Genomic DNA, 26,594 nt, shown 5'->3' with positions numbered 1-26,594 from the left:
CTGCCACCCCCAGTTAGGTCATAATAAAACACACACACCTTTTCTACAAAAGAGGAGATTCTTAAGAGATTGAAGAGAAATCCAATTGTTCATATTTTAATGTGAACTTACCTGCCTCGCATTCCCCAAACCAAAATGCACACCGAAACACACCTTTGAATTTTATGATGCAGTTCTCCCACAAAAAAAGAAGAAGTATGTACGGTATATTATGGGGAAATGCATATACTAGCAGAGATAGCGTACAAAGCAGCATTACACAAGAGGGAATTGCTTGGGAAAATGTGAAGATTAGGTAAAACCGTGTAAAGAAATGTGTGTATTGGGAGAAACAGACATGAAAATGCATACAAATTTTTGCGTATTTTTTTTTTTTAAATTGCAAACAGAGGACAGGAATGGTGTAAATTGAATTTAAGACTGAAGAAATGGAAGAGAGAAGTGAAATCGACCTATTCCTCCTTCCCCAGCAAGCCAAAATAGATCTGGAATAAAATGCATGTGCTGGTTATGAAAAAGACAGAATTCAGTGTAAGGGTTTAAAAAAAACAAACAAGTTTTATTTCACTTCCCCAATCCATTCATAACCAAGACTTGAAATGCTTTCAATACATGAGTTTAAAAACAACAGTATTCCACAAAGGATACTAAATTGCACAATCGCAGTACAACATGTCAGTCAGTACAACAGTTGCACCCAACACATCAGAACATGGCAGCACTTTGTATACAAAACAAGAGAACTTGGGTGAATATATCTCATCATATATATATGTATCTATATATATGTCACACAAGTCAAATACAGAATTTTGAACTCCCAATGAATCTCACAATTAGATCTATGGAAATGAGACACTGAAATGGTCTGTTTACAGCGATATTATATGTGGCTTCTAGAGATTGCTTAACAAAAAGAGCCTACACAGCTAGATATTTCTAGCATTGGATGAGAATCATCAGAGCTGTACTCGGGGTGGGAGCGGACAAGGCAAGAGACATACAAAGAGAGAAAAGACACCCCTCTTGGAGTTACACATTATTAACGAAACTTCAGCAGCGGGAAAAGGACAACAGGTCTGTTGTTGCTGAGATGTCCCTCTTTCAATTCCAGACAATAAAATCACTTCTCACTGGGAGTACAAGGGGAAAAAACCCTCAAGCCCTATCCCTTCACTTCCATAACAGCAAAAGCTGTTTTGACTCAGCTATCATCTCTAATCTAGCGGTCCATGCAGGAAATGCCCCAGCTTCATATACACAGCGTTCACACCAGTTACCCACCTTGGAACAAAGGTTGTGGTTCCAGTTTCCATTTAGCTCAGTGCTTCTCTCCCCTACATCCACAGAGTCCAAATTCAACAGCATAATGCGGGGGGTGGGGTCTAAGATTCACAGTAGCACTTTTGTACAAGAGCCCTGAAGGATTGAAGTATAAATGCCACATGACGATATGCATAGAAAAAGATTAACATGGTTCTGCAGTCTTCACTAGGTGGAAAGATGAATAGTGTTTCCCTCAATGTGGCCTTAACATCCGTTTAGGAGTCAGGAAGAAACCCAGGCAAAAGCCACCGTAAAACACAGGCCGATTGTCCAAGAGATTCTCACTTGTCCTATCTGCAAAGGGAGAAAATTACACTACTGCTGGGTTTTGCTCATTGGGAAGCAACCAAGGTGAAGCAACAGGCAGCCACACCTGGAATGTTATTGCTCAACATGCTTCTTGAATGCTTTCAACTGCATCCACCAATCAGAAGCCAGCTTGTGGTGGAAGATCCACACCAACTTTTCACCAAAGGCAAAATAGAGGAAAACTTTAACAAGCAAAAGAAGGAGGAGGAGGAAACAGCCTCACCGCAGGCATTGTGGACATTCAAGTCAGCAGAGGCCCTTCCAGATGCGGGAATCTTTACTCACTGGATCAATACATTCAAAAACTAAGATGTGGCAGAATGAGTATACAGCAGACGTAGCCACTGAGGAGCCCTGAAGGTGTTGGACTGCAATTCCCATCATTCTGGACCACTTGCCATGGTGATGGCTGACGTGGATGAGAGCTGGAGTCCAACATTTGCAAAGCATCATGTTGGCTACCTGTTATCAAGGTGCATTTTTAGCTTTGAAGCCTACTTTTTTTAAAAAACAAACACCAAAGTTACTTAGGATGATATGGCAAAAGGACCGAATGCCGTTGGAATGTGATAATGTGGTATTTGCTAAATTAAGGTCATGTATCACTTACTGGATGCCTTCAAATACCATTGCATTACAGAAGGCCCATCTGAGATATAGCAAGTGCAGGGCCAAAGCATAGTCCATCCCATTAGGCACTGGCATCAAAAGCCTTGTTTGGAACCCAAAAATGCTGGTTGCATCATGGGTTGGATGGCAGCAGAAGAGGCAGGAGGTGGACCACAGAAAATTTTGTCCTCTCTGCCAAACAACGCTTTCTTTTTTTCAATGCTGCGAGTTAGAAAACACCACAATCCAAAAGGAAGAAAAGAGTATATTTTCCTTTCTTGGGTGTCAAATCTTTTAAATCTCATGTTTGGTAGGAAAGATTACACTGCAGACTTAATGCACTGCAGTGTTAAGAAAGGTACACACGGAGTGGTTATACAGCTAGCTACATTTAATATGCCATCCTAGAAGTTCTGTATCTGCCCTGCCCTTTAAGGTTCCATCAAGGGTAGCCGGCATGGAACTACAACTCCCATCAGCCCCTGGCAACATGGCCAATGGTAGAAGATGATGAGTATTTAAGTCCAAAACATCAGGGTATGTCATGCTGGCTAACCTTGGCTTTGGGGATGGCCTTAAAAAAGAACTACAGGCAGTTACTTTCACATGGCACAGAGTTGGCACACTCTGGTGGTTAGCAAGTGATAGTTCCTAGGCCAAACTGAGCCTCTTTCAGGGGGTACCACCTCCCCTCCCCCCAAATGTCAACTCTGCCCTGCCTCAGAAATTCCCAGAATGGCTTGAAATGATGGGGTGGCCTCTAAGTGAGATCAAGTAACCCACCCAATAAGCTTTGAGTGGGGATTCGAACTCAGATGTCCCTGGTCTAAGGCCAATCCAGCCTTCCCCCAACATAAAGCCCTCCGGATATTGCAGGACTACAACACCCAACATCTCTGAACGTTGGCAATACTGGCTGGGGCTGATGGGAGTTGTAGTCCAACAAAAGGCTGACAGGGATAGACTTGAGAGTCTCAGAACCTGAAGTGGAGAGATGCCAAGGCTCAGATAAAATATTTAAACCTGACTCTGGGACACATTAAGGGTCTGAGGACACCTAGTCACTTTAAAGCTCACTCAACCCAAAAGGGCTGCATGTTATGCAAAAATATGACCAGCTAAGATGTGAGAATTAAATAAACATTGCTTTGCAACAGGAAAAAAAGGTGGCTCCCTGAGAGGCAGCATTAATCTTATTCTCTTGCAGAATGGCTTTTCTAGGGAGAAGTTCCTGACAAGTTCTCGTAAAGGTCCTGAGATGGGGACGAAGGGATTTTCCCTTCTTTGTCAAATCTAGAACGGCTGGTGCTTATCCTGGAAAGGTGCTCATGTGCCTTCAGCAACAGCACAATGGGGAGAAATTTTGAGAATCTGCTTCTCTCATAACTTCAAGGTGTGACAAGCAGTTTTGCTTCAGAACCTGCTGCAGCAGGGGGTGGTTAGCCACTGGAAATGCGGTGGGGCAAGATCCCTGTATCGGTTTTCATTTATTCTTTGCAGAAACTCACTCTGGCTAATCAAAGCTCATTGATTCAATCACACCTACTAACCAGAATCAAGCAAATGGCAAAGAATGAAACAAAACAAAACACGAAAAAGAAAGAAATCTATCCCAAAACCTGCTCCCTGGCACCCTCTCCTGGACTCAAAGGAAACTGCAGGGACTTGAAAACCAAATCTGCAGAAGTTTAGTGACTTTTACCTTCTGGCAAACACCGAAGCAATGCACTACAATTTTCAACAAGGCAACCGAGGATGCATTGACACCAGAAACATAAACCAATACAGGACTGTAGTCCTGTAAAAGGTGGTAGAGGTCTCTTAACAGAAAAGACTAAACTTTCTCAATAGACCTACAACTCACAAACTTCTTCAGTGTAAGCCAAAAGAGCAGAAATGGTTTACAAGTGAGTTATGTGGATGCACCCCAATAGCCATATAGAAACAACAGGTTTACCAAGGAATAATAAGCTACTGTTAGCTCAGGATTCTTAGACTTCGGTGCACCAGTGCCCATAGCTGGCTCTTTGAAAATAGTGGAAGAGTGCATCCGATGGCATGTTCACACAACCTAGCCACATCTGGGCTCATTCAACACCACAAACTGGTGTCAAAGCAACCTTGTGAACGTTGGTCAAGTACTGAAAATGCAACTCACTGAATCCTCTGAACAATCGTTGCAACCCACATACTTTGGTGAGATACAGAATCACAACCCCCAAGACCACAGCACTGGCAAGAATCACACAAAGACATTGACTCATCGTTGGTGTTGTTTTAAAAAATGGTGAACAGGTTGTTGGAGTTCCATAAACACTGCAACAGCTGGCTCCGAGCAATCTTCTCAAAATCAGAAGCTGAAGAGGCTTGCTACCCTGAAGATTTACCACCTCTGCTGATAATCTTTCATTTAACAAAAACTTGAGCAGCTGGAGAGAGTCTGCATTGCATTGGCAACTTCCTTCTGTGGGCTTCGCTTTGATCACACCTAGACTCCAAAAGGATCACGCTCAAAGCCCAGCCAGATATGCTGCTGCGTACACCAGGATGTTCTCTCCCCTTGACCATTCAGGAAAGCAGATCTATCAGACCATTTGAAAGTAGTGGGCTTTCAAATTGCTTTCCCTTGCCGGTCAAGCCTCGTGTATTATTTTTATCGGGGTCCAGTCCTTTCCTTTGGCCTCAGAACGCAACATTCAATCGCTTTCAAATGGAGCAGCTACCAGGCAAACAGAAAACACCTAGCAAAACATTACTTGCTGGATCAGAGCAACCTGCATCAAAAGATACTGCAGGAAAGAACTTGTAAAAACTGTAAAGGTGGTGGGGATCTAGGCCTTCTGTTCCAGCCTAACACAGAATCACTGACCCAACCACCCATTTCCTGCCCATCTTCTTAAATACAACCCCCATCAGGAAGATTTGCATCTGGCCTCCCGGCCTACAGAACTCCTGGTATTCACTTTAGGGGTCTTCTAGAGTAATAATTGGAACTAGGGTGTCTATCTTCCCTCCCACCCACCCCTTTCTGCATCCCTTGCACACGCACACACCTATCTTTTATGCTCTGTAAACTTTCGATGCTAAAAGAAAAAATTCATCAGCAGAAAGCAGAGAGGGGAGAGGCTATCCCCAGAGCTCAGCCTTCCTCCTTTACGAGCACGCTAGACTCTCCCGTGCTGACTTGCACTCTGCCTCATACCCAGAAGATTCCCCCAAGAGGTCTCCATTCAGTCACAGTCCGGGTGAAAAAGGCATATGGGGAGGTGGCAGCAGAAGAGGGCGGGCAGCTTTGATTGCCGAGCTCCTACGTCTATAACGGGCTGCGCAATGCAGCTCTACGTGGTTAGAAGACGATCATGCAGGTTTAACGCAGTGTCAGTTGGGTATAGTTTTTGCTTTTTAGAAAAGCCCATCTTTTATGTTGCAGGTAGTCTCAGAGACAGGCTTTTTTCCACCCTTGCATCCCCACTGGCTTCTTCTCTATTAGTTCCTGAATGCAGGAGGCAGGTCGCGGTGCTATTCTGCAGCCATTTGTTCGATGTGATCGCTAAGCAGTTTGTACTGCTCTGTAAGCAAGAGAAACAAATTATGCAATATACACACGCAGATACACACATGTACATGTATGCAAAATTAGCTCGGCATATAATCAAAATACAAAAGACAAACAACTACATGCAAAAATCTTTTGGCAGAGCATCCCCAAGAAAGATACACTCTTCATTTTCCTTGTGGGTTTAAGACCCATGTGCAACTGAAGCAAATAATAATGAGGGTGTGATTCAGGTGGCATTCACAACGCAGCTTATTCCGTTTTTCCAGTATTTCCCTTGTTTGTTAATTTCTGCATTATATTTTAGCTTTCACACAATGTAAAAGCTACTTCTGGAAATGTAGCACAAATTTAGAGTTCATTTCTGTGTTATTTGCAAATTGATGTTTTGGGGTGACGTCTATAGCCTATTTCTGTTTTGCAAAGAATCCCTCGCATTTTGCAGCCCTTCTAGGTCATCTTCTCCCCGCAACCCCCACCCGGCTCAAGTCTAAGGCAGAGCAAGTGGCCTGAACTTGGAGTTGCTCTCATTTTCTTCCACCACCACCCATTTGACCCCTGGGAGGTGATCCTTGCAGAAGGAATCCCACCAGCAATTTCACACCCATAGTCCTACCTTCATCCAGGTTGCCAATCACTGCCTGCTTCTTCAAGAAGTCGTTGCAAAGCTTCTTGTTCAGCCCAAAAGCCAACATGTTGTGAGTGAAAGTACTGCAGCAGGAAGAGGAAATGGGGTGGGGGAGAAAGGGGTATGGCCTTTCGTTAGGACACGTGCTTTGTCCACAGAAGGTCCCTGTTGCAATTCCTGGCAATATCTCCAGTTACAAAGTTCAGGCCACAGAAGGTGATGGAAAAGACTCTCTCTCTGAGGCCCCTGCAGAGCTACGGCTGCCAATCAGAGACTTGATGGATAAATAGCCCGACTTTGTATGAAGCAGCTTCCTACGTGTCTGCTAAGTTTCCTTGGGCATAAGCTGCCTATTCCTTTTAAAACTGATTAAATAAATAATAATAATAATACTGAAGCCCCCTTCATGCACACTTTGCATGCAGGTAGGGCCATCACAAGCGAAAAGCAGCTGTGGAGGTGTGCTGCCCCCCCCCTTTGCAAAAGTTGCATGGCTCCTTCCCTGCCTCCCCCCACCATCCAGATATCCACACATTAGGCTTGTGGTTTGTATTGCTGCTTCCTTGTTTGTATGATAGAGTTTTCCATGACTGCTAATTATGCTTTGAAGGTTTCTATAAATCTTGCCCTAGGACTCACGGGTGAAGAGGTTGCAAATTACTGGATATAAAGAAATGTAATTGATATGTTATACGAAATTCTCTCTCTCTCGTGCATCATGCAGTATAGATTTCTAAAGATCATCTATTATGATCACCATTGTAATTTACATTTTTATTTTAAGCATAGTAAGTAGTAAAAGCTTTTATCATGTGTTGTTTGCTGCTCTGAACTCCTTTGGGAGGAAGGCAAACAAACAAACAAACAAACAAACAAACAAACAAACAAACAGAAGCTCTTTTGCAGAAGCAGTCCAGTTTCATTCTTGCTTACCCCAACTGTCCAAAGGTGATATTCTCATTAAACCGCAGACTATCGTCTCGCTCCTCTTGGGTCATGTGACACCATTTCTCCCTGAAAACATATGGACAGATCCTGTAACCAGGAAAATGAACACACATACACACACAACCTGCCAAAACCTTAGGGACTGATGGGAGCAGGGAAGGATGCAGGGAATGTCAGTAACACGCTCTTGACACACTCCCCTGTTCCATATTGGTTAGTGTGATGAAGTGAAGGAGTGGGCCATATGCCAGATGTTGGTATGCCAGTTTTGTTATATGGGCCGCCTGTTGCCAACTTCAGATTATATATTAGAGCAGCTTTTATCACGGAAGCTGGGCCAAAGCTGGAATCATTCTGAAGTTTCCATTTTGCTTATGTGCTTGCATCTCTGTTTCATTTAGGTTCTTCTTCTTCCAAAGGGTTGTATGTAACAGCCATCTTACTCAGAGTAGATCCACTGAAATTAATGGACATGACTAACTTAATCAATTTCAGTGGGTCTATTCTTAGTAGAATGTACTTGGATACAACCTAAAATCTCCGAATGCACGCCTTTCTCTTGGTCGTTAAATCTGTGACCATCATTGCCACTCTACATCCAACCTTAGAATCTACATTCAATTTGGTCAGTATCTCCAAAGGAGGTAGGCAAACATATAGCAAGGGATGTGAAGTGGGCGGGGGCAGAAGGTAAGCATGTAAAACCTGAATGTTTTCCTAAAACCTGTTCGAACGCCACCTGTATTTCTAATAACCTGACCAAAAAATTGAGCTATCATCTAAGTTTTGCACCCTTCTTATGGGTTACTGTTCATTACCTACAAGGCAGACTATCCCAACCCCATTTCACAGAGGAGGCAACTGAGGCTTTGAAAAAGCATCAAAGGTCGCAAAACAGGAGCAGAGCAAGGACTGGATTCAGAAAAAGGTAACCCAGGCTTAAATTCCGCCACACTGGTATACCATTTCCAGACAAGAATAAAATTGTTTAGAGGCAGAGAAACATGGAACAGCCACACAACACAAAACTAAGGTGTTCTGAGCCAATTTCATTATATTCACAAAGCAAGCAATTTTGCTTAACACGGGCACACTGTTTGGTGAACTTTCCAACAATGCAATAACAGAGGGTTCTTAACTTTGCAATCATCTGCTTCCCAGCCTCTACAATGTATAGTTATCAGTAATATGCTAAGGAAGTGCTGGAGATGTACCTAGCAGCACATTTACAATGATCCATGGGTTTTTCTAACCCTTGAAACTCAGTAATATTCTAAGTCACTACTATTTCTGGTAGCAGGCAGTTCCAGAGGACTGAGAAGATAAGGCCCTGGAGTTTGTTTTATACATGTGAGTGTCTCATTTTTAGGGTATGGCCCTCCCTGCCCAGTTCAGTAAAGGCACACAGATGTCTCCTCTCCTGCCCACCATCTGCTTGCAACGCTAAATTAGTGCAATTATTTATCTTTATAGTCGGGCAGTCCTCACGGCACCTTCTCTGATCTTTTCCCTTCTGTCAATACTTTGCTTTGGAGATGCAGCAGTCAGAACTCTATGTGTCCTTAATTTATTTGCTTTTATTGCATTTATATCTCACCCTTAAGGCTGCAAAGCAGTCACTGTCTGAAGGTCACCTAGCAGGCTTCATGGCCGAGTGGGGATTTGAACCCTGGTACCCCAGGTGCTAGTCCAACACGCTAACCAATATGCCACACCGGCTCTCTTGCATGTCTCTCCCTAAATGAAAGTTTCCTGCTGGTTTGGTCCTAGTAGGTCTATTCATGCACACTTAAACCAACACGGCTCCTTAAGCTCTGGATGCACAGCTAATGTGGGAGTTTCAAACATGGCAACCTTTCTTATGTAACTGCTGACCTTTCATTCTAGATTTCCACTTATGCATCCTTAAAAAGAATGAAAGGAATGCATGCCTCCAAGTTAATGCAAAAATTCTCACTGAACCCTATGGGGTAAGTATGTGTTAAGAGTGATCAAGAATGGGGGATGCTGAAAGTTGAGCTACATTTTCAGCAAAATCACATGGTAAACTTTTGGGGGGGTGTTGGGGGGGAAGGAGTGGCATTTCTTAACACCCCCAATCAAAACATAAAAATAAAAAAGTGGTCTGGAGAAAACTAGTCCATCAAGCCTGTTATGGTCTAGAATCGCATTCTAAATGCAGGGATTCTTTTTGAGCAGGGAAGTGTTAGAAAACACCATCTCCCCCACCTGACAAGGGCGCAATGTAAGGAGGATTCTGCCACTTGATTTCACCACATATTAGCCCTCAGATGCTTGTCCTTTTAGGGAAAATAGGATGTTGGCTGAAGCCGACCATATGTCAAGAGGAGGAAAAGGGGAGGCAGGGAAATACAGGAAGAAGGAAGTCAATGGGAGGAGAAGCAGCAGCAGCAGCAAATAAAAGGAAAACAAGAGAAATTAAAAATGTGGAGTCATGCTGGATATGAAGACAGAGTGGCAGAGGGATTTCTTGGCAGGCAATTCAAGAGTGTATCCCTGAATCAGTCCTCACAGGAAACAGATGTGCCAAGGGTCAAGGTTGAGGCAAGGCAAATGCAGAGGACACTCTTTGGCTTAGCCAAGGCAAGTCTCCTAGCTGGTCATCCATTCACAGGGGTCAAGGAGTATCAGCTGACTCACAGGGGCCTTTCAGGGCACAGTGGCTTCTTTGGTTGCTCCTTCACCTTGCAATTCCCAAGATTGTTTGCCAAAGCGAGGCAGAGGTGCACAGGAGAAATCCCTGCCTGTCATCTCTCAGGCCAACAGTTCAAGGACCACTTTCAGATGACCCATTGACTGAGCATTTGTCCTAATTTGCTTGCAGGGCGTTTACATGTCTTCCTTTTAATTGTTTTTTTAAAGAGGATTTGTCATGCTAAGGACCCTTTGGCCTTCCAAATGTTTCTGAACTCCAACTGGCCACTCTTGCTGGGGCTAATGGGAGTCATCGTTCAGCAACATCTGGAAGGCTGTAGGTTCCCCAAAATAGGGACAGCCTGGAGGCACCCAAGAGGTCTGCATCAAGAACAAATCCAGTGGCGCTGTTCTTTGAGACCATGGCAAGTGTGCATATGCACAGTGACCATTTACCATTTGGAACAGCTGCTCCAGATGCATGTAAAGCAAACCACCACCCCCATCTCAATCAGGCTCCGCACAAAAAACCACCAACTGGTATGGCATGAAACGGGCAAAATTAAGCACGACAATAACAAATGAGAGAGGGGCAGAAACAACACAGAAAGCAGGTACTTAAATCCAGATGATCAAAGAGGAATGGACAGGGAAGGAAAGAGAAGAGATTCTCAAGCAGCAGCAGCATTCCACAGAGGCATCGAAAGCAGGAGGAAATCAAAGCAAGGGGGAAGGTCAAAGTAGAACGTTTACATCTAAAACTCCTCAGAGACTGGAAGGGGCCCCTGTGTCCAAAAACTTACCACAGCTGCTGACACAGAAAATGGCGAGAGAAAAACAGACTCACTTAAGCAGTTCACTGTGCCCAGAGGCTTTTCTCAAGCTGCTTTATACGGCATTGATACAGAAGCTGTGCATCATAATCAAGCAATGTATAAGATATTGGCAGCATGGCAAACTCTGGCTGGGAGACAGAACGGAGACTGATTTTATTTTTTTTAAAGAGACTCAAAAAGTGGTTTGTGGTAGGCTCCCACTGCTTCTGAGTGGGTTCAGCATCCATATTAGATTTTGTCCTGCTGTTGCAGGCACTGAAACTTTCAAAACCGCTTTGATGTGCTTAGAGATATACCTTGGAAAGCAGGCTTTCCACAACCTGTGGCCCTCCAGATGTGTCTGAACTATAACTCCCAGCAGGGATGGTCAATGGTGAAGGAGGATGAAAGCAATAGTCCAACAATATCTTGGAGGGCACCAGGTTAGGGAAGGGTACACTAGTGGGATTTGCAGCGCTGGGCCGAATACTGTGCAACCACAGTGGCAAGTTTTGGACCCAAAATGAGCCTTTGGCATAAAAAGGTAAGAAAGTAAATGCGGACAGACACACCTCGTTTCCTCTTCCTCTCCAGCATTCCCTCTGGAGTGGCAGCAGAAAGGGTCAACAGAAGGTTACATGTTAAGATCATGCAAGAAGTATGGATGGAGAGAGAGAGGAAGTGTGAAAGAATTGACCAGAAAAAGAAAAGAAAAGATTAAAGACGTCAAGAAAGAGAAAGAGAGAAATTAGTTGTTTTCAACCTCCCCAACCCAACAAAGCAACATGAGAGCAGGAAGGGGGGGAAAGGGAGTACTCTGCCCTTTCCTTAAGCTCTTGCCTGGCAGACTCCCCCTTGGATGTTGTTATCAAACTGCATTTGCTGGGTGGTTTCTGCTTCTCTAAAACCCTGGGGATGACTTCCAAGGGCCGGGGAAGAAAAGCTTCCTCCCTACAGAATATAAACCCAGTCCTACATCAAATTAGCAGAACCTAAAAAGCTCCATTGGCCTGCTTGACAAGTGAGAGAACAGCAGAAAAACAAACCATTTGTGTACCAAAAAAGGCAGTCCTTTTCAGCACTATGACCTATTCTCCTCCACCCCTCGTGTCCCCCACTTCCTTTCTCCTGTGAAAAAAAAAGAAAGAAGAAGAAGCTGTGAAGTCCTACCTAGTGGTGGGAGACCGTTTCCGCCTCTCACAGTGAACCGCATCGAAGAAAGCCGCATTCCAAAACCTCAGGGTATGCCTAGGGAACAGGGGAGGAAATGATATGCGTGCGTGTGTGTTGAGCCTGTATCAACTGCTGGGTATGTTTTTGTAAATGTGGCTAGGAAGTGGGAAGGAATGGGGTGGTTTCTGCCAGAGAGGGCTGTGGCTGGGCCCGCTAGATGGCTCCCCTGCTTCAATGCCCTGCTCAGGAGTGCAGCTGGCTCAGGATAATAAGGTTATACCAGTGGTGGCTGGTGCTCACTGAGACAGGTGAGGCAGAAGGCAGGGAGGCAAACATTAGGTGGCGCCAGAACCAGTGAAAGGCAGAAACAACTCATTCTAGTTTAGGCCCCATCCTCCTCCTCCCTGCTGGGTTCTACAACTCCTAGGGGTTGAGGTCCCTTTGCCCCCCATAAAATATTTGAGGATGCTGGCCCCCCAAAAAAATTCATGGGCATTGCTATTCAAATGGTGTGCATCTTGTGATTATGTGGGGCGGGGCTTACCCAATATTTTATTCAAGTTGGCACCCCTGACTGAGACTAACAAATGGGGGAGCTGACAGGCTGCACCAGATTGGCTCTAAGTAAGAAGGCAGGCAGGTGGGGGTTGGCTGAGGACAGGCTGAGGTTGGTGGGGCAGTGCCCCAGTCACCCTATTGGACCAGCCTCCACTTGCTCTTACCAGATGGGCTGTTGCTTCAGGTGCATGTACAGGTAGATCTTCTCTCCTGTTTTTTCTTCCTCTTCCTCAGGACTGTAGAGGGAAACTGCAAAGGGGAGATATTTGATATTTAGGGGGGTGGGGTGTCGATTTGTGCATACACATATACACAATCTTCAGATAAAGACCAGACATTGCCTTAGATTCCTGCCAGGTATCCCAGCTCTCCAGAACCTGAAACACCTGTTTTCTATGAGCATTATAAACAGATTTTTAAACAACAACAGCATAGACCTATCATTATTGCTGCTTACCTGATTTGTGGATTCTCTCTCTTGGTTTGCCTTCATCATCCCTAGAAGGAAACACACAGGTACTATTCGGTTAAACGTAACATCAATTTGGGAGGGGGGGGAGTTTGGAAGCACTGCAAGTACAGTGGTGCCTCGCAAGACGAATGCCTCGCAAGACGAAAAACGCGCAAGACGAAATGGTTTTTCGGTTTTTGCGTTGCTTCGCAAGACGATTTTCCCTATGGGCTTGCTTCGCAAGACGAAAACGTCTTGCGAGTTTGTTCGCTTTTTTCTTAAAGCCGCTTGAAGAGGTGCAGTTGTGACGGACCGTGCTTCGCAAGATGAAAAACATCACAAGACGAAAAGACTCGCGGAACGAATTAATTTCGTCTTGCGAGGCACCACTGTAGTTCTATGAATTGCTTAGAAGTATAGTCTCACTACTACACACATGGAGACGAGTTAGCCTGCTATGCAAGCCTTGCCCTAAAAGGGGGTGGGGTGGCTGACTTTAAATCAACCAGTTAATTAATAAAGCGGGAAAGGGCCGTAGCTCAGTGGCAGAGCATCTGCTCTGCGTGCACAAGGTCCCAGGTTCAATCCCCAGCCTCTCCAGGTAGGGCTAGGGGAGACACACAAATGCTGCGGTCTAAAATCCTGGACAGCCACTGCCAATCCGGCACAAGGCAGCTTCCTATGTTCCTGGGACCACCAAGATGGATTATCTTGAGTAGAGCAGAGGCAGCGGTGCTCAGGGGTACTTAAGCCAGGTCTGGCATTGTGCCTCCACTAAAGGCGCTGTGGATGGTCTCAACACAGTGCAGGGGAAATCCGGCTGCCCCTAGAACTGGACTCACTCAGCTTTCTTGGGCCCAGGCCCCTTTAGCTTGCTTTCAAAGCTCCCAAAGAAGCCTTTCACGTTCTCCGTCTTCGCTGATGTGTTCTTCAGGAGCCGCTCCGCAATGTCCTTCTTCTCGGCCAGCCAGCTGTTTGCGGACTTCAGGTAGGAGTCGATGCTGCCAGTGGGCTTCTCCTTGGACTCGATGGGCAGCGCTTGGGGCTTACCTACCAAAATGCAACCAGGGAGCGGGAAAGAGAAACAGAGGGAGTAAGGCAGGGGACCTGAGGCCTCCAGCCCTCTTGATCTGGCCCTCAGAACTCACCACTCCCAGGCCCTGCTCCGGGCTCTCCTCAAGAGCATTTTCCTGACTGGAATGTGTTCTTGAATTGTAACAATCTCCATTGCTTGCCCAGATGGAAGACAGGTGTTTGGGTTTATGCAGAGACTTCAGACTTTTCAATGCAGCAAGGTAAGAATCATACCTGATGCTCCACCCACTTTAGCCTCTGGCCCCCCACACCTCTGGCATAGGGCTCCCTTAAGGTTGCTTGTAAGTGAATGTGGCCCTTGAGCTAAAAAAAGTGGCCCCCACCCCTGTCTTAAAGGAGCACCACTCCTCCTAAAGATCAATGCTCAAGAGAGACTGGTTTGTTCTCTTTCCCCCACCCTAAGTTTTTGCTTTTTAACTAAAAAGCAAGATACTAGCCCTCAGTGATTAGTGTCACACTTAAAAATGGATGTCGAAAACCAGGATACATGGTTGGTAACATGGAAGCAACCAACAAGAAGATAAAAATCATTATGCTTCCTGGCTCTCATCTATTTCTGAAACCTTATATAAGCCTGCAACTTATGCAGGCGTTACGTTCTGGGGATTGTGCCCAAAGCCAAAATTGTGTGCAGTCAAAACACATTGGGTGCAATGGCGGGTCAAATGCAAAGGATTAGTTCACTATTCCAAGGTTCTCACAAACGACTCCCAGGATGCTATTCCTATAGAGATGCTTCTTGCAAGATACTCTTGCTCCTTTGCTGAAGACGAACAAATTGCCCCAGCACATTTTCTCACTCCACAGAAAAATTTCAGCAAGAAGGAACTGCCCCTTACCAATATAGTAATAAGTAAAGCACATGGTCATCAGGTTCTTAGCAGGGCTGAAATCATCCATCTGGTAACACCTGAAAAAAAGGAAAGAATAAAGTTGCTGAAATATGAAGAAGAAACAGAGCAACACTCGGTGGTGATTAGTGTCCATGGGGCCGAATGCAGGGAATCCGACAGTGGGCAGATCCAACTGATTCCAGTTTTCCCCCATTCTCTTCCGTGCTGCGTTCTACAAGGGCAACACTGAGACTAAGGAGGAGGAAGCAGACTGCCAGGGCCACCCCCTGGATATATTGTAAACAGGAAGGCAGGCTAGTGGATGCTGGCTGAAGGCAGATCGAATTCAGTGGGGCAGTGCCCATTCTCCCTAATATTTGTTCATTTCATTTATATATCACCTTTATCTTCCAAGGATCTCAAGGTGGTGTACATAGACCAGCCTTTGCTGCCAGCACTGAAGAACAGCCAGGTTCTCTGCATGGCTTTTACGGAGAGCTGCATGGATCACAGCCATGTGCAATTCATTTCCAGTTGCCCAAGTGGTGCAGTTGTTAGAGCAACCATCGCCACCATGATGCCCTCCAGATGTTTTGAGCTACACCTCTCATCAGCCCCACCCAACTGTCCAAGGTGGCCTGCGGGGAGAGGTGGAGGAAGGAAGAATCCCACTTGCCAGCTGGATTCAGTTCCCCACCCCCTGCTGTAAAGGCAGAAGACCCTGTAGCCTCCATGCCGACACCTGCTGTTACTCACTCAAAGAGGACCACAGCAAAGGACTGCACCAGCCGATAGAAAGTCTGCTCCGAGACACACTTGGAATTGCAGCGCTGTGAGGAAACAGGGAAAGCCAAGAGTGTTAAGACTGGATACAGGTGTAGCTAGAAACAGATGTAGGGCTGCCGTTCTACTTTTTTTGGCTGCGGAGGAAACAGCTCTGCTCCTCTGTTGTTGCACATACAGCCTCTGGATCAACAGCTGTCTCCAGCCTAAGCTTTAAGGCAGGCCACCTGCTTTGCTTTCCATTTTTTCTCCCCTCTGAGTGCTTGTCATGTTTCAAAAGCTGCTCTCAGAAGGTGACTTTGCAACTAAGACAAGAGCTGGCCAATCAGCCTCGTGGCAAAGCCTTGCTCTGAGAAGGGAGGAGGTAGCTTTGCTACTGATATAAGGTCTAGCCAATCAGGAAGTTGTGCAAATCCGGCTTCTGTTTGACCTGGAAAAAGTTTCACCCTATGCAGGGTTTTTAAAATGATGGTATGCAGAGGTGAGCAGAGAGACTCTTCCATGTAGGAATACAGCAATGCAATAAAGCAAAAGGTGACCCTGAAATGGCCTGGAATGCCTTGTGCATTCCACTAGGACTAGGGCCCACTATTTTGATTGTGTGAACAGGTGTCAAGAGGCACACGCAAGCACAAAAAACAAAGGGCCTCAAGAGCGCACAATCCACACCAGCCAGAGTTGCGTCCTGAACGTCTCCTTACCTGAGCGCTCACGTATCTGGCAAACCATTCCCTGCCTTTTGCATTCTCCCCACTGCAGAGTTCTCCAAACTTGGCTTTCTCCTCTTGGTCAAATTCCTCTCTGGAATCACAAAGATACAAAACAAAGCAAGTTGGCACTAAGTGTGATGCAGAGGGCTGAGACTATAAGCTGGCAAGTCCCCAAAGCAAATCTCACTGCAGGCAAGAATTGTCAGGGGGCCGTAGGCAAATCCCTGCCTGCTCTCAAGTGTCACCACTCTGCAATGTAGTAATAATAGTAATAAGCACAAAAACTAGGTGTTGTACTATAAGCCTTGACCAATGAGCTTGCTTTCTAATTTAGGAGCTTAGTGTCATTACTAGCCTACCTTGCAAGGCTGTCACAAGGAATACAGAAATATTTCATTTTTCAGTTTCATTTCACTTTCATTTAAAAGCGCAATAGTTTCTACACCTTCAAATACATAAGTAGCCGCCTTCTACTGAGTCAGGCAATTGATCCCTCTAGCTCAGTTCTGTCAACACTGACTGGCAGCAGTGGCATTCCCAGTCCTACCTGGAGATGCTAGGGATTGAAGCAGGGATGTTGTGTATGCAAAAAAGATGCTTAGGTGTGCCTCACAATGATGGCAGATCAACATGCACAAGAGAAAGGACTGTTGGATTCTTTGTGCTTGTAAATCTGCCATTGTGCCTCACTCTTGATTGGGTTTGCAGCTGCCTACGAAATACATCCTCCACACAAATTTTATCTGATTTTGTATGTGCAGAGCATCACTGTCCTCTTTTATTTTGCTGTTGCCATTTGCACTTTTACTTCTGGTTTCTCCTTTATGTTACGACTTGCAACAAAACTGGGAGAAACGCAGCGGTTTCCTGTTGAATTGTGGTTTTGCCTTCAGCCACCAGGTGACACTAAACTCGTTTCGCTCAATGTACTAAATGGAGGGGGAGGCAGAACTTTAAAGGAGGAAGAAAAAAGTATGTAATGAAAAGTGAACTTGGGGTAGGGGAAATAAATTCAAGTAAACTGCTTCAGCTCTTACCAGTCCAAAAGTGCACCAATATTCTTTATCAGTAGCCAACAGGAAATTAACACATGTCAATAAATCATCCTTTTGAGCAGGATTAGGGGACCCCTCGAAGTCTCCCCAGGCCACACCACTTCTCCCCTCACTGGCTCTGCTTTGCACCTTCCCTGAGTGTTTTTGCTAGGCTGGATTTTATCCTTGAACGCTGCTGATGCCTCTTGCTTCCATGGATGGCAGGTAGGGAGGGGTGCATGAGTTTGTGCAGAGACTAACCTAGTACACAAAAGTGACTTTGATATTCATTGCCCTGCCCACTTTTACCCTCCAGTCACGCCCGCCACTGGTACGTGGCCCCCAGAAGATTGCCCAGAAGGGAATATGACCCTTGGGTTGAAAAGGGTTATGCCCCCCCCAAGTTTATTTATTTATTTTTATTAAACGTGTAGCTAACAAAGAATTTGGGGCTTTTGATTTTGAGCATTCTTCTCTTTTTGCATGCAGGGGGCAGGCCACCTCGCCAAACGGCAACATTCAACTGTGAACGGAGATTATGCAAGCTGCCAATGTCAGTTTTGCACAAGAACATTCCTTCTGGGGTCTGATCCCCAAACTGGCCACGCAGCAGAGCAGGGAGGGAGCAAACGGAAAGGCACTTGCCCCCAGTGCTGACATTCAAATCGTTTTAATTTGGGCCACGGTGAGTCACGGCAGATTTGCTAAATTGCTTAAATTAAGTGGAATTGTTTAAAAGCACACACACAGAGAGAGTCAACATCAGCTGCAGCAGCTGAAGCCTCCACTCTGCATCTGGGTGATGCAGCCCCAAAGTCCCCAGGCAGCAATTGTTAAGTCGAGAGAGAAGCATGACTCAGTGGGAGAGATGTGTCACAGCCAGCCAACATTTCTTTTCAACGGGAACACAGAGGGGGGAAGGGGGCTTGCTGCACCCCGGGGGGGGGGAGTGAAGGATCCAACAGCAAGCTGTCTTCCCCCCTCTTTCTGGAAAGCGGATGCAAGGAAAGAAATTCAGGTTCCTGGCCTCACTACAAAACATTTGCCCACCAGCACCCTCTGGGGTGCATTGGCTTGTACCCTGAGTTAGTCCTACACAGAGGAGAGCCATTAAAAAATAAGAGACACAACTAACATTGATTGATTGATTGATTGATTGATTTAAGTAGGTCTACTCTGACTGGATATAATACTGGCTGTTTATTTCCATCTTACAAGTTGGAAACTGGCGCCATGGTAGAAAAACCTGGTACTTTAGCCAGCAAATGAAGTCTTTGAGGGGGTGAATCTGGGGATATGGGGAATGGTTGCCTAGATTACATTTAAGGCTGCTCTGGATTGGTCTGAGCAATGTAAAGCCCGCTCAAAGAAGTTCTATGGCAGCCTTCCCCAACATGGTGCCGCTTAAGATGTTTTGGACTGCAATTCCCAGCATCCCTGAACAATGTTCACGCTGGCTGGGGCTGATGGGAGTTGCAGTGTAAAAAAAGAACTGGGGACCTCCTGCAGGGAGAGAGTTGGCCGATGATCCCACAATCCCAGCATGCACCTGCTCACAGCATCCTGCTGCTCAAACACTCACCCTCCCGTGAAGATCTTCTCCACGTACTGCCTGATGAACTCCCGTTGCTCTGCTGTCACTTCGTCCTTGGCGGACTCTGTGCTCTGGTTAGATGAGTAGGACTCCGAGGAGGAGCGGCGGTGGTTGTTCCAGCTGTGATGGGTGGGCGAGTCCGTTGTGTCGTTCTCGCTGTCGGCAGATTCCGTCGCGTCGCTCTCTTCCGCCACTGCGGCCGTGTCGCCCGCCAGGTGATCCAGCAGCCCGTTGCCATTGGTGGAGGGAGGAGCGGCAGGGACGGATTCGGAGGTGTCGGTGGTGGAAGGTTCGGAGTCAAAGTCAATGAGGTTCCCCACAGGGACATCCATGGCCTCCATGGCTGAAGGGGCCTAATACCATGGGTCGGGTGCGGAGGGTGTGGCTCAATTTCCCTATCAGGGAAATGTGAAGGCCATTGGGAGATGAGCAGAAAAATACGGAGCCTGTGATTGGTCCACTTCCAGCCAAAGCCTACTCCTTATCCTAGGCTCTTTCAAGGCATCTGAAAAAAAGCAAACACAGAGCAACTCATTATCAATAATTAATTATTAAACTCTGCTTATCAACAATAATCTCAGTAGCAAGAGCCACACATTGTAATTGCACAGAAAATTTGGCAACCCCTGCCACATATTCTGACTTACTATTCCAGACAAGGACTTCCAAGGCGGCCCAGGGAAAGAATGAATAGGGCATTTGGCCACTTGGTGAACACTTAAATTATGAGTTAAGTTTAATGCAGATTAAAACTTTCCTCCCAGGGCTGGCAAATGTCATTTGTGTAATGCAATTAAGTATGGAGACAGAACGAACTTTTATGGAGTGCTTAGGAGCAAAGCAGCCTCTTTAAAACAGTCTCTCTTGATTAGAATCCATTGAACCACTTATAGGCATATGTTTTTTTAAAAAAAGGGGGGGTGACTGCAATTATACAGAAATACTTTTTTGTTTTTTGTTTCTGAAGGCACACATCCAAGATTGCGTTGCACTTACTAAAACAGCATTTCCCCGCATAAGCTGCAGTCTGAGCTTGCAAAAGCTTTCCCATCTCCCCAGACCCAATAGTCTTGATCAATAGGCTCCTGAGTAGATCTCATTTCCCAAACCATGTAAAATTTTGCAGGCTCTAAAGTCCTGCACATGCTTTCCTTTGTCAAAAATTCTGAAGGCCAAGCTTTGCAGCAATTCAAGGCCTGAGACCATTTTTGTGTGGAGCTCTGCGTGATTAAAAATGCAGAGGTTCTGAGTCAAGGTCAAAACACTAGAGTTGGGGCGGTCATCCTCTGGCCCAAGGCCCAGCAGGGGTTACAACTTAGCCCATGAGTCCTTTTTCTTAAAACCATGCCCACCTCTGAATCAGCCGATGCCACTCCAATGGGCATGTGGGTGGCATTCAATTCTGCACTGGCTCTGCACAACAGTTCCCTATAGCAGGTTAAATCCCCACATTAGCTAATGTTTAAGGTTTGTGTGATTTTAAGGTTAATTCCTGCTCAGTTTTGCAGGATTCAGAGCAAATTCCTTCCTGATGAGGAAGAGCTTTTGCAAGCTTAAAAAAGGGTTTTCCTCTGTTTCAGCAAACACTCTAGGACTCAAATTGCCAAATCACCTGACGCCCTTGTGACACCAGGTGAATGACATGTGGGCAACCCCACCCTCCTGTCAAATTTGGCCCCTGAGGCCCATCCTAATAAGGAACTGCTCCATGGAGCCAAAATGTCCCCCATCCCAACACCACTACCTCATGCTGGCTCTATAGAAACAAATAAATAAAATACTGCTGTATTGTTTTCATCAAATGACTAGACGATGCAAAAATGAAACAGTGGTACTTCATAAATCCGTTTCAAGGTGTCCTTCATAGTTGCTCCCCCTCCTCCCCTTGCAAACTGCACTTAGTTAATTAGGGTGCAACTGAATCAGTTCAGCGCTTATAAGAATGTTTAAAGAATGAGTCTGCAAGACTGCAGGAGAAGTGCCAAGTTTAGTTTCAGGATCTATGAAAGACAAAGTTCTGCTCTGGATGCTTCCAAATTGTAGCACAGTGAGCCTTCTGTCTTTCGGCACTCAGGCCACATAGCCAAGAGGGGTTCTTGGTGGCTCCTCCAGCAGATTGGCCAGACCTTAAGCTTCAACACCTTGAGCTAAGCAAAGAGTTGACAGGTTGGACTGTACTTTAGATGGAGTCAACTTTATTCCTATGCTAAAGGGGGAGGGAGGGAGAGAGAAAGAGAGAGTCCTTTTACTTGTTACTTGGACCTTGTTATGCTTGGAACAAACACTGCCCAAAAAAAAATACTGCAGGAGCTGTCCAGAGTGCTGTTAAGGCTCTCCACGTCTCCAATTATTTTAATATACTCTGGCTTTCCACTCTTGTGCCAAGGATCTCAAAGCAGATGTGGGGAACTAGGTGGAGAACAAGAAGACGAGCGTGTGAATTTGTGGGGGGGAGTGTTGAAATCTCCGGCTTTTGCATAGCAAGAATGTAGCCTATTTCAGTTTATTTTTACATTTACATCCCACCTTTGCTCCAAGGAGCTCAAGGCAGCATACATGGTTCTCCTCAATCTCCATTTCATCCTCTCAACAACCCTGTGAGATAGGTTAGGCCAAGAGACTGATTGGCCCAAGGCACATTTCACTGCTGAGTGGGGATTTGAGCCCTGGTCACCCAGTTCCTAGTCCAACACACTAACTACTACACTGTGCGGACCTTCTGTACCGGGGTAAGTGTCACGCCCATTGCTCTGCTCATATATACCTCTGGGCCCTGCCCACCCCTGGCATATGCCCTCACTCCCCCAAAAGGAAGCCCCCAAGGGAATGTGTCCCTCTCCATCCCTGTTCTATTGGCTCAGCAGCAATCCTGGCCCACATCCATTGCAAAACCAACCCCCTGTATGCCTGCTCTCCCAAACTGCATCAGCTGATCCCAAAACTTCAAACAACAGCGAGATGTTTCCACATTCTTCCAACAAATGGTCTGATTTATTTTATTTATTTCACAAAATTTATATGCTGCTAGACTGTTAACCCCCCCCAAAAAATAATACCTCAAATTAGATTACAAAAAGGATAAAACAAAGAAATTATATGTAAAAACAAATTAAAAACAACTATTTTAAACATGCAAAAGTAATTAAAACAAACAATAAGCTAAGAACTTGATTAAAGCACATGTAAACATCTTACATATCTGGACAGACTTGCCTAAATGCAGGCACTGAAAAGGGCATAGTGAAGATGCCTGCCTGATATCAATAGGCAGGGAGTTCCAAAGTGTAGGTGCAGCCACATTAAAACATTGGGTTTTTTTAACAAATGAGGAACAAGTATTATGTGGCACTGCGCTAGTTCTGCAGATCAAAGAGGTTCAGGTGAGAATATCTATGGGGTTAGATGACCTGGCAGGTGAGTCTTAAAATGTACCTTATACCTAAGGTAGCAAAACAATTTACAACGAAATCCAGAGTCACACATTTCTTCATTACAGCAACAGCAGCTTTCCAAAATGGTAACCAGAAGACAGCTTTGAGCAGCTGAAATAATTAAAACAGGCGGCCCCCTCCGTAATCAGCTAATTGACTGCGTATCTGGGGTTAAGGACACAGAGCCCAACCAAGACTGACACCAAATTAGCCCAGTTAGTTAAAGAAAATACCATCTGAAGCTCTGGATGTTTTCCAGGAAAGGGCAGAAGCTGGAGTCACCCCCATTAGTAGTACACCTGATCAATGCCTTCAAGGAAGCTGCATCTTCTTAACAGAGCAATGAGAACCTGCCACCCACGCCAGAGTTTCTTAAAATAAAAAACAATGTGAAAAAACCTCAATGGCTCCAACCACTACCAGTTTCTGTACTAAGGATTTGAAAACTTGCTGACCCAGCTGCAGGGTTCCAGAGTGATCAGCCATGGCATTAAGCGTGGCGCCAAACCAGCAGAAACACAATCTTTATGGAGACGTCAAGGGATTAGTAAAGGAATTCAATAAACCTTTTTAAACCAGGACTTAAAACACAAAAATTCCTCCTCTCAAGTCTAAATTCTGCAATCTGCAAAAAATATTCAAGTTAACAAGCAAGCATGTTTTGCATAATTTATTTTGCAGATCATTAGGCCGTGGCAGCTGCCTCCTTCCTCCCCCTTGCAAGATTCCAGCAAATTTTGCTCATACACTTTGAAGCTGGATTCTGCAGCCTTGAGAACTAAAGACTTGATTTGTTTTTGTGCACAGGGTGTCAAAATAAAGGCTGTACATCTATTAAAGATGAATTCAGCGGTCCAGTTCAGAATCCCATTTTTCGCAGGGTAACCCCAAAATGAACACAGCTTTGTCAATGTCGCATCACAGCCTCACCAGTTTGCCAAAAATATGCATGTCAGAGGGAAAGGGATATGCTAGAACCTTTCCTCCTGATGAGTTACCTTTCTACGTGCAGGAAATATATATTTATGAAGATCAGCATTCAACCAAATGCGATCCTGCCTGCAGTCTGAAGTCGCATGGTCCAAACACAACCATTCATATATTGCCTGTGAGACCCAAAAGCTACACCACGATTGCTTACAGTCTGCCTCACTTCTTCTCCCCTTTACAGTAAAATCAGTAAAAGTATAAGAGGAGCCTACTGGATCAGGCCAATGGGCCCATCTGGTCCAGCATCCTGATCTCATAATGGCCAACCAGTATGTAGGCACTAAATTTTCCTTGTAAATTTTGGACTTGTACCATAGTCACTCCCTTGGTCGCCTGTAGCGAGTCAAAACTGCTTGTAGATGAGGAAGCTTTACAGAAATGGGTGGTCCTTGTTTTACTTAGCCCCACAATGACTCACACAGGCGTGCATGAGAAGGCAGGCCAGTAACTCTTAGTATTTAAGTACAGTGGCCTTCCCCACCCTGCAGTGCTGGCAGGTTGATGGGAGTTGTATCTCAAAACCCCTGGAGGGTGCCAGGTTGGAAAGGCTGCTTCTTTTTTGGGTAGAATGTTTCATAATAAAATGCCACTGTTCAACTTCAACAAACCCTGTGGGGTGTTACATGCATACACCTGTCTCATATGAGAAAGAAAACAAAGCGGGGACACTGTCAAATAGCTACATCATTGAATGCACGTTTAAAGCTTTAACTGTCTGTGACACAGCCTCTCCCTGTGTGAGCAGCTGGTGGCCTGACATAGCATAGCACCTGTTTACAGTGGTACCTCGGGATAAGTACTTAATTCGTTCTGGAGGTCTGTTCTTAACCTGAAACTGTTCTTAACCTGAAGCACTACTTTAGCTAATGGGGCCTCCTGCTGCTGCCGCGCTGCCGAAGCCCGATTTCTGTTCTTATCCTGAAGCAAAGTTCTTAACCTGAGGCACTATTTCTGGGTTAGTGGAGTGTGTAACCTGAAGCGTATGTAACCTGAGGTACCACTGTATATAGAAAATGATTGTGTTCAGCTCGGCCTATAACAACCATTCTGTGTTGCATTAGATTCTTGGAAAGACCCACATCCCAAACTTTGCTGGTCCCATAAGGGACAGAACAAGATTTGAGTTCAGTGAATGACCAATATTAGAGGTAACACCAAAAAGCCTTTTCCAAAACCCAGTAACCCAACCTGCAGAGCTGGCTGGGGCTGATGGGAGTTCTAGTTCAGAACTCCTGGAGGGTCCAAGGTTGGGAAGGGTTCTTTAGAGGCTCCCCATCTTGGTCCCTGGCTTGGGCAGTGACTCTTGTCTCGATCCTCCTGGCTGCAGGATTTTTCCTCTCTCTTTCTCCACTTCCCAGCTTTGTTAAACCTTGAGTTACAGAAGACCCTGCTGCAAGGAGGGAAGGCGACAGGGCAGAAAAGAGTGAGATGGGACTCTGTATCACAAGCACAACAGCTGCAATTTAAGCTGTCTCTCTTCCTTCACAACCTGTATTTAAATGGGTCTTTTCTCCCATTCTCTTTCCCCAAGATGGCAACTTCAAAAAGAATGCCAGGCATCCTAAGCAGAACGAATGGCCTCCGTTCAGCTCAGGCTGTGCACACAATGTGCATAATTATGCTGTCAAAAAACCCAGAAGCACATTTGTGCCCTACATGGCGATAAAAAGGGAGCCCAAGCTAACCGACTGGTGCATGCAGGCAGAAGTGGGAACCTCAATGTTGGAAGATTCAGGACTGCTAACAGAAAGTACACAGTTGCATGGTAAAAGTATGGAATTTGCTCCCATTAGAGGTAGTGATGTCCACCAACTTGGATGACTTTAAAAGAGGATTGGAACAATTCGAGGAGGAGGAGGAGGAGGAGGAGGAGGAGGAGGAGGAGGAGAAGGCTGAGGAGGCGGCTTTCAATGGCTACTGGCATGATGGCTATGCTGTACCTCCATTGTTGAAAGCAGCTGCTGGGAATCACAAGTAGTAAGAATGCTGTTGCACAACTGAGTCCTGCTTGCAGGTTTCCTGCTGGTGCATCTGGTTGACCACTATGAGAACAGGATGCTGACTGGATGGGGCTTTGACCTGATCCAGCTGCCAGACTCTTCTTATGTTCTTAGCATTCTTCAGAATGAGCTGGCTGATTGGCTGACAGTGGACAGAGGGACCTCTGCAAGAGAAGGTGTCCCCAAATAATCCTTGCTATGACTTTATCCACCCTGTTACACCCTGCTAAGTTCATGGGGGGGACGGGACTTTGCCCTGGAAAGCTTCTAACTTTAAACTTCTCACGTTCACAGCTCTGTCATCAGCAGATGCTCAATATAGACGGGTGCCAAATGAAAGCTGAAACACTGCAGGATGAAGAGCAGCTTTAAGAATGATCTAATCCAAAAGGGCGGCTGATATGCCCAAGTTGGAAATGTACATAATGTGCAGCCGAGAGGCTTGGATTTGGGTCTCGCCTCTCCAACAGGCCAATTTACTCACTATGGCTGCTTACACAGCATGTATTTCACATTCTCTACCCCACCCCTAGAATCCAGTGAACTGTAGTTTTAAGGGTGCTGGGAACTGTAGCTCCATGAGGGGCAAACTATAATTCCCATGACTCTGGGTGGGTTTGGGGACTGTGCCTTAAACATATGGTGTGTGTACAACCTATGACTCAAAGACAGGGTATCTGTAGCTCTGAAGATGTTATTGGACTGCAGCTCCCATCTTTCCTGACCATCACCCATGCTGGCCAAGGCATGATGAGAGTTGTAGTCCAACAACATCTGGGAAGGTCACAGATCCTTAATGTCAGCCCAGGAGGGGAATGGAGAAAAAGCATTTGTTTCCAGAATCCAGGAGTGAAAAGCAAGATCTGATTTCCACAAGGCCTTACAAGCCTGTACTTCACTGTCTCTTACAATATATGGAGAAGTGCCCAAAGACCCAAACTATTCCCGCCCACCCTTCCCTTCTACCTTTTTTTTTTTTTTTTTTTTGCTGCTCACCAGTGGTTTTGCCGCAGGTGCTCCTGCTCCTGTGGCACTTGCAGCTGCTTGCTGTAAAAAGAGCAAGCCTGCCTTAAGAACCAAAAATTATTCCCTCCCA

At 45.6% G+C, this 26,594-nt stretch overlaps 1 protein-coding gene across 6 annotated transcripts in view; it reads right to left on the bottom strand.

Moving 5' to 3' along the window:
* Positions 1-525: 525 nt before the first annotated feature.
* The window catches only part of KIAA0513 (KIAA0513 ortholog), a 51,076-nt gene continuing 25,007 nt past the window's right edge, over positions 526-26,594 (bottom strand). For 4 of the 6 annotated variants that reach the window (XM_053400042.1, XM_053400043.1, XM_053400045.1 and 1 more), the window contains exons 2-13: positions 19,066-19,582; positions 16,441-16,540; positions 15,713-15,786; positions 14,963-15,033; positions 13,871-14,078; positions 13,035-13,075; positions 12,742-12,826; positions 12,017-12,094; positions 11,419-11,448; positions 7,362-7,442; positions 6,417-6,511; positions 526-5,813 (exon numbers count right to left, since the gene is read on the bottom strand). In XM_053400042.1, the coding sequence (XP_053256017.1) occupies positions 5,764-5,813; positions 6,417-6,511; positions 7,362-7,442; positions 11,419-11,448; positions 12,017-12,094; positions 12,742-12,826; positions 13,035-13,075; positions 13,871-14,078; positions 14,963-15,033; positions 15,713-15,786; positions 16,441-16,540; positions 19,066-19,418 (1,266 nt within the window). In that variant the 5' untranslated portion in view covers positions 19,419-19,582 and the 3' untranslated portion in view covers positions 526-5,763. Of the gene's footprint in view, positions 5,814-6,416; positions 6,512-7,361; positions 7,443-11,418; positions 11,449-12,016; positions 12,095-12,741; positions 12,827-13,034; positions 13,076-13,870; positions 14,079-14,962; positions 15,034-15,712; positions 15,787-16,440; positions 16,541-19,065; positions 19,583-24,686; positions 24,860-26,594 lie in introns of those variants that run through there. The other 2 variants (XM_053400044.1, XM_053400048.1) reach the window with 2 other exon arrangements.

Source organism: Podarcis raffonei, chromosome 8 (assembly GCF_027172205.1).
Source record: "Podarcis raffonei isolate rPodRaf1 chromosome 8, rPodRaf1.pri, whole genome shotgun sequence".
NCBI lineage: Eukaryota > Metazoa > Chordata > Lepidosauria > Squamata > Lacertidae > Podarcis > Podarcis raffonei.
Note: the sequence above shows the minus strand (reverse complement) of the source record. Positions and strands in the feature narration are given on the sequence as shown.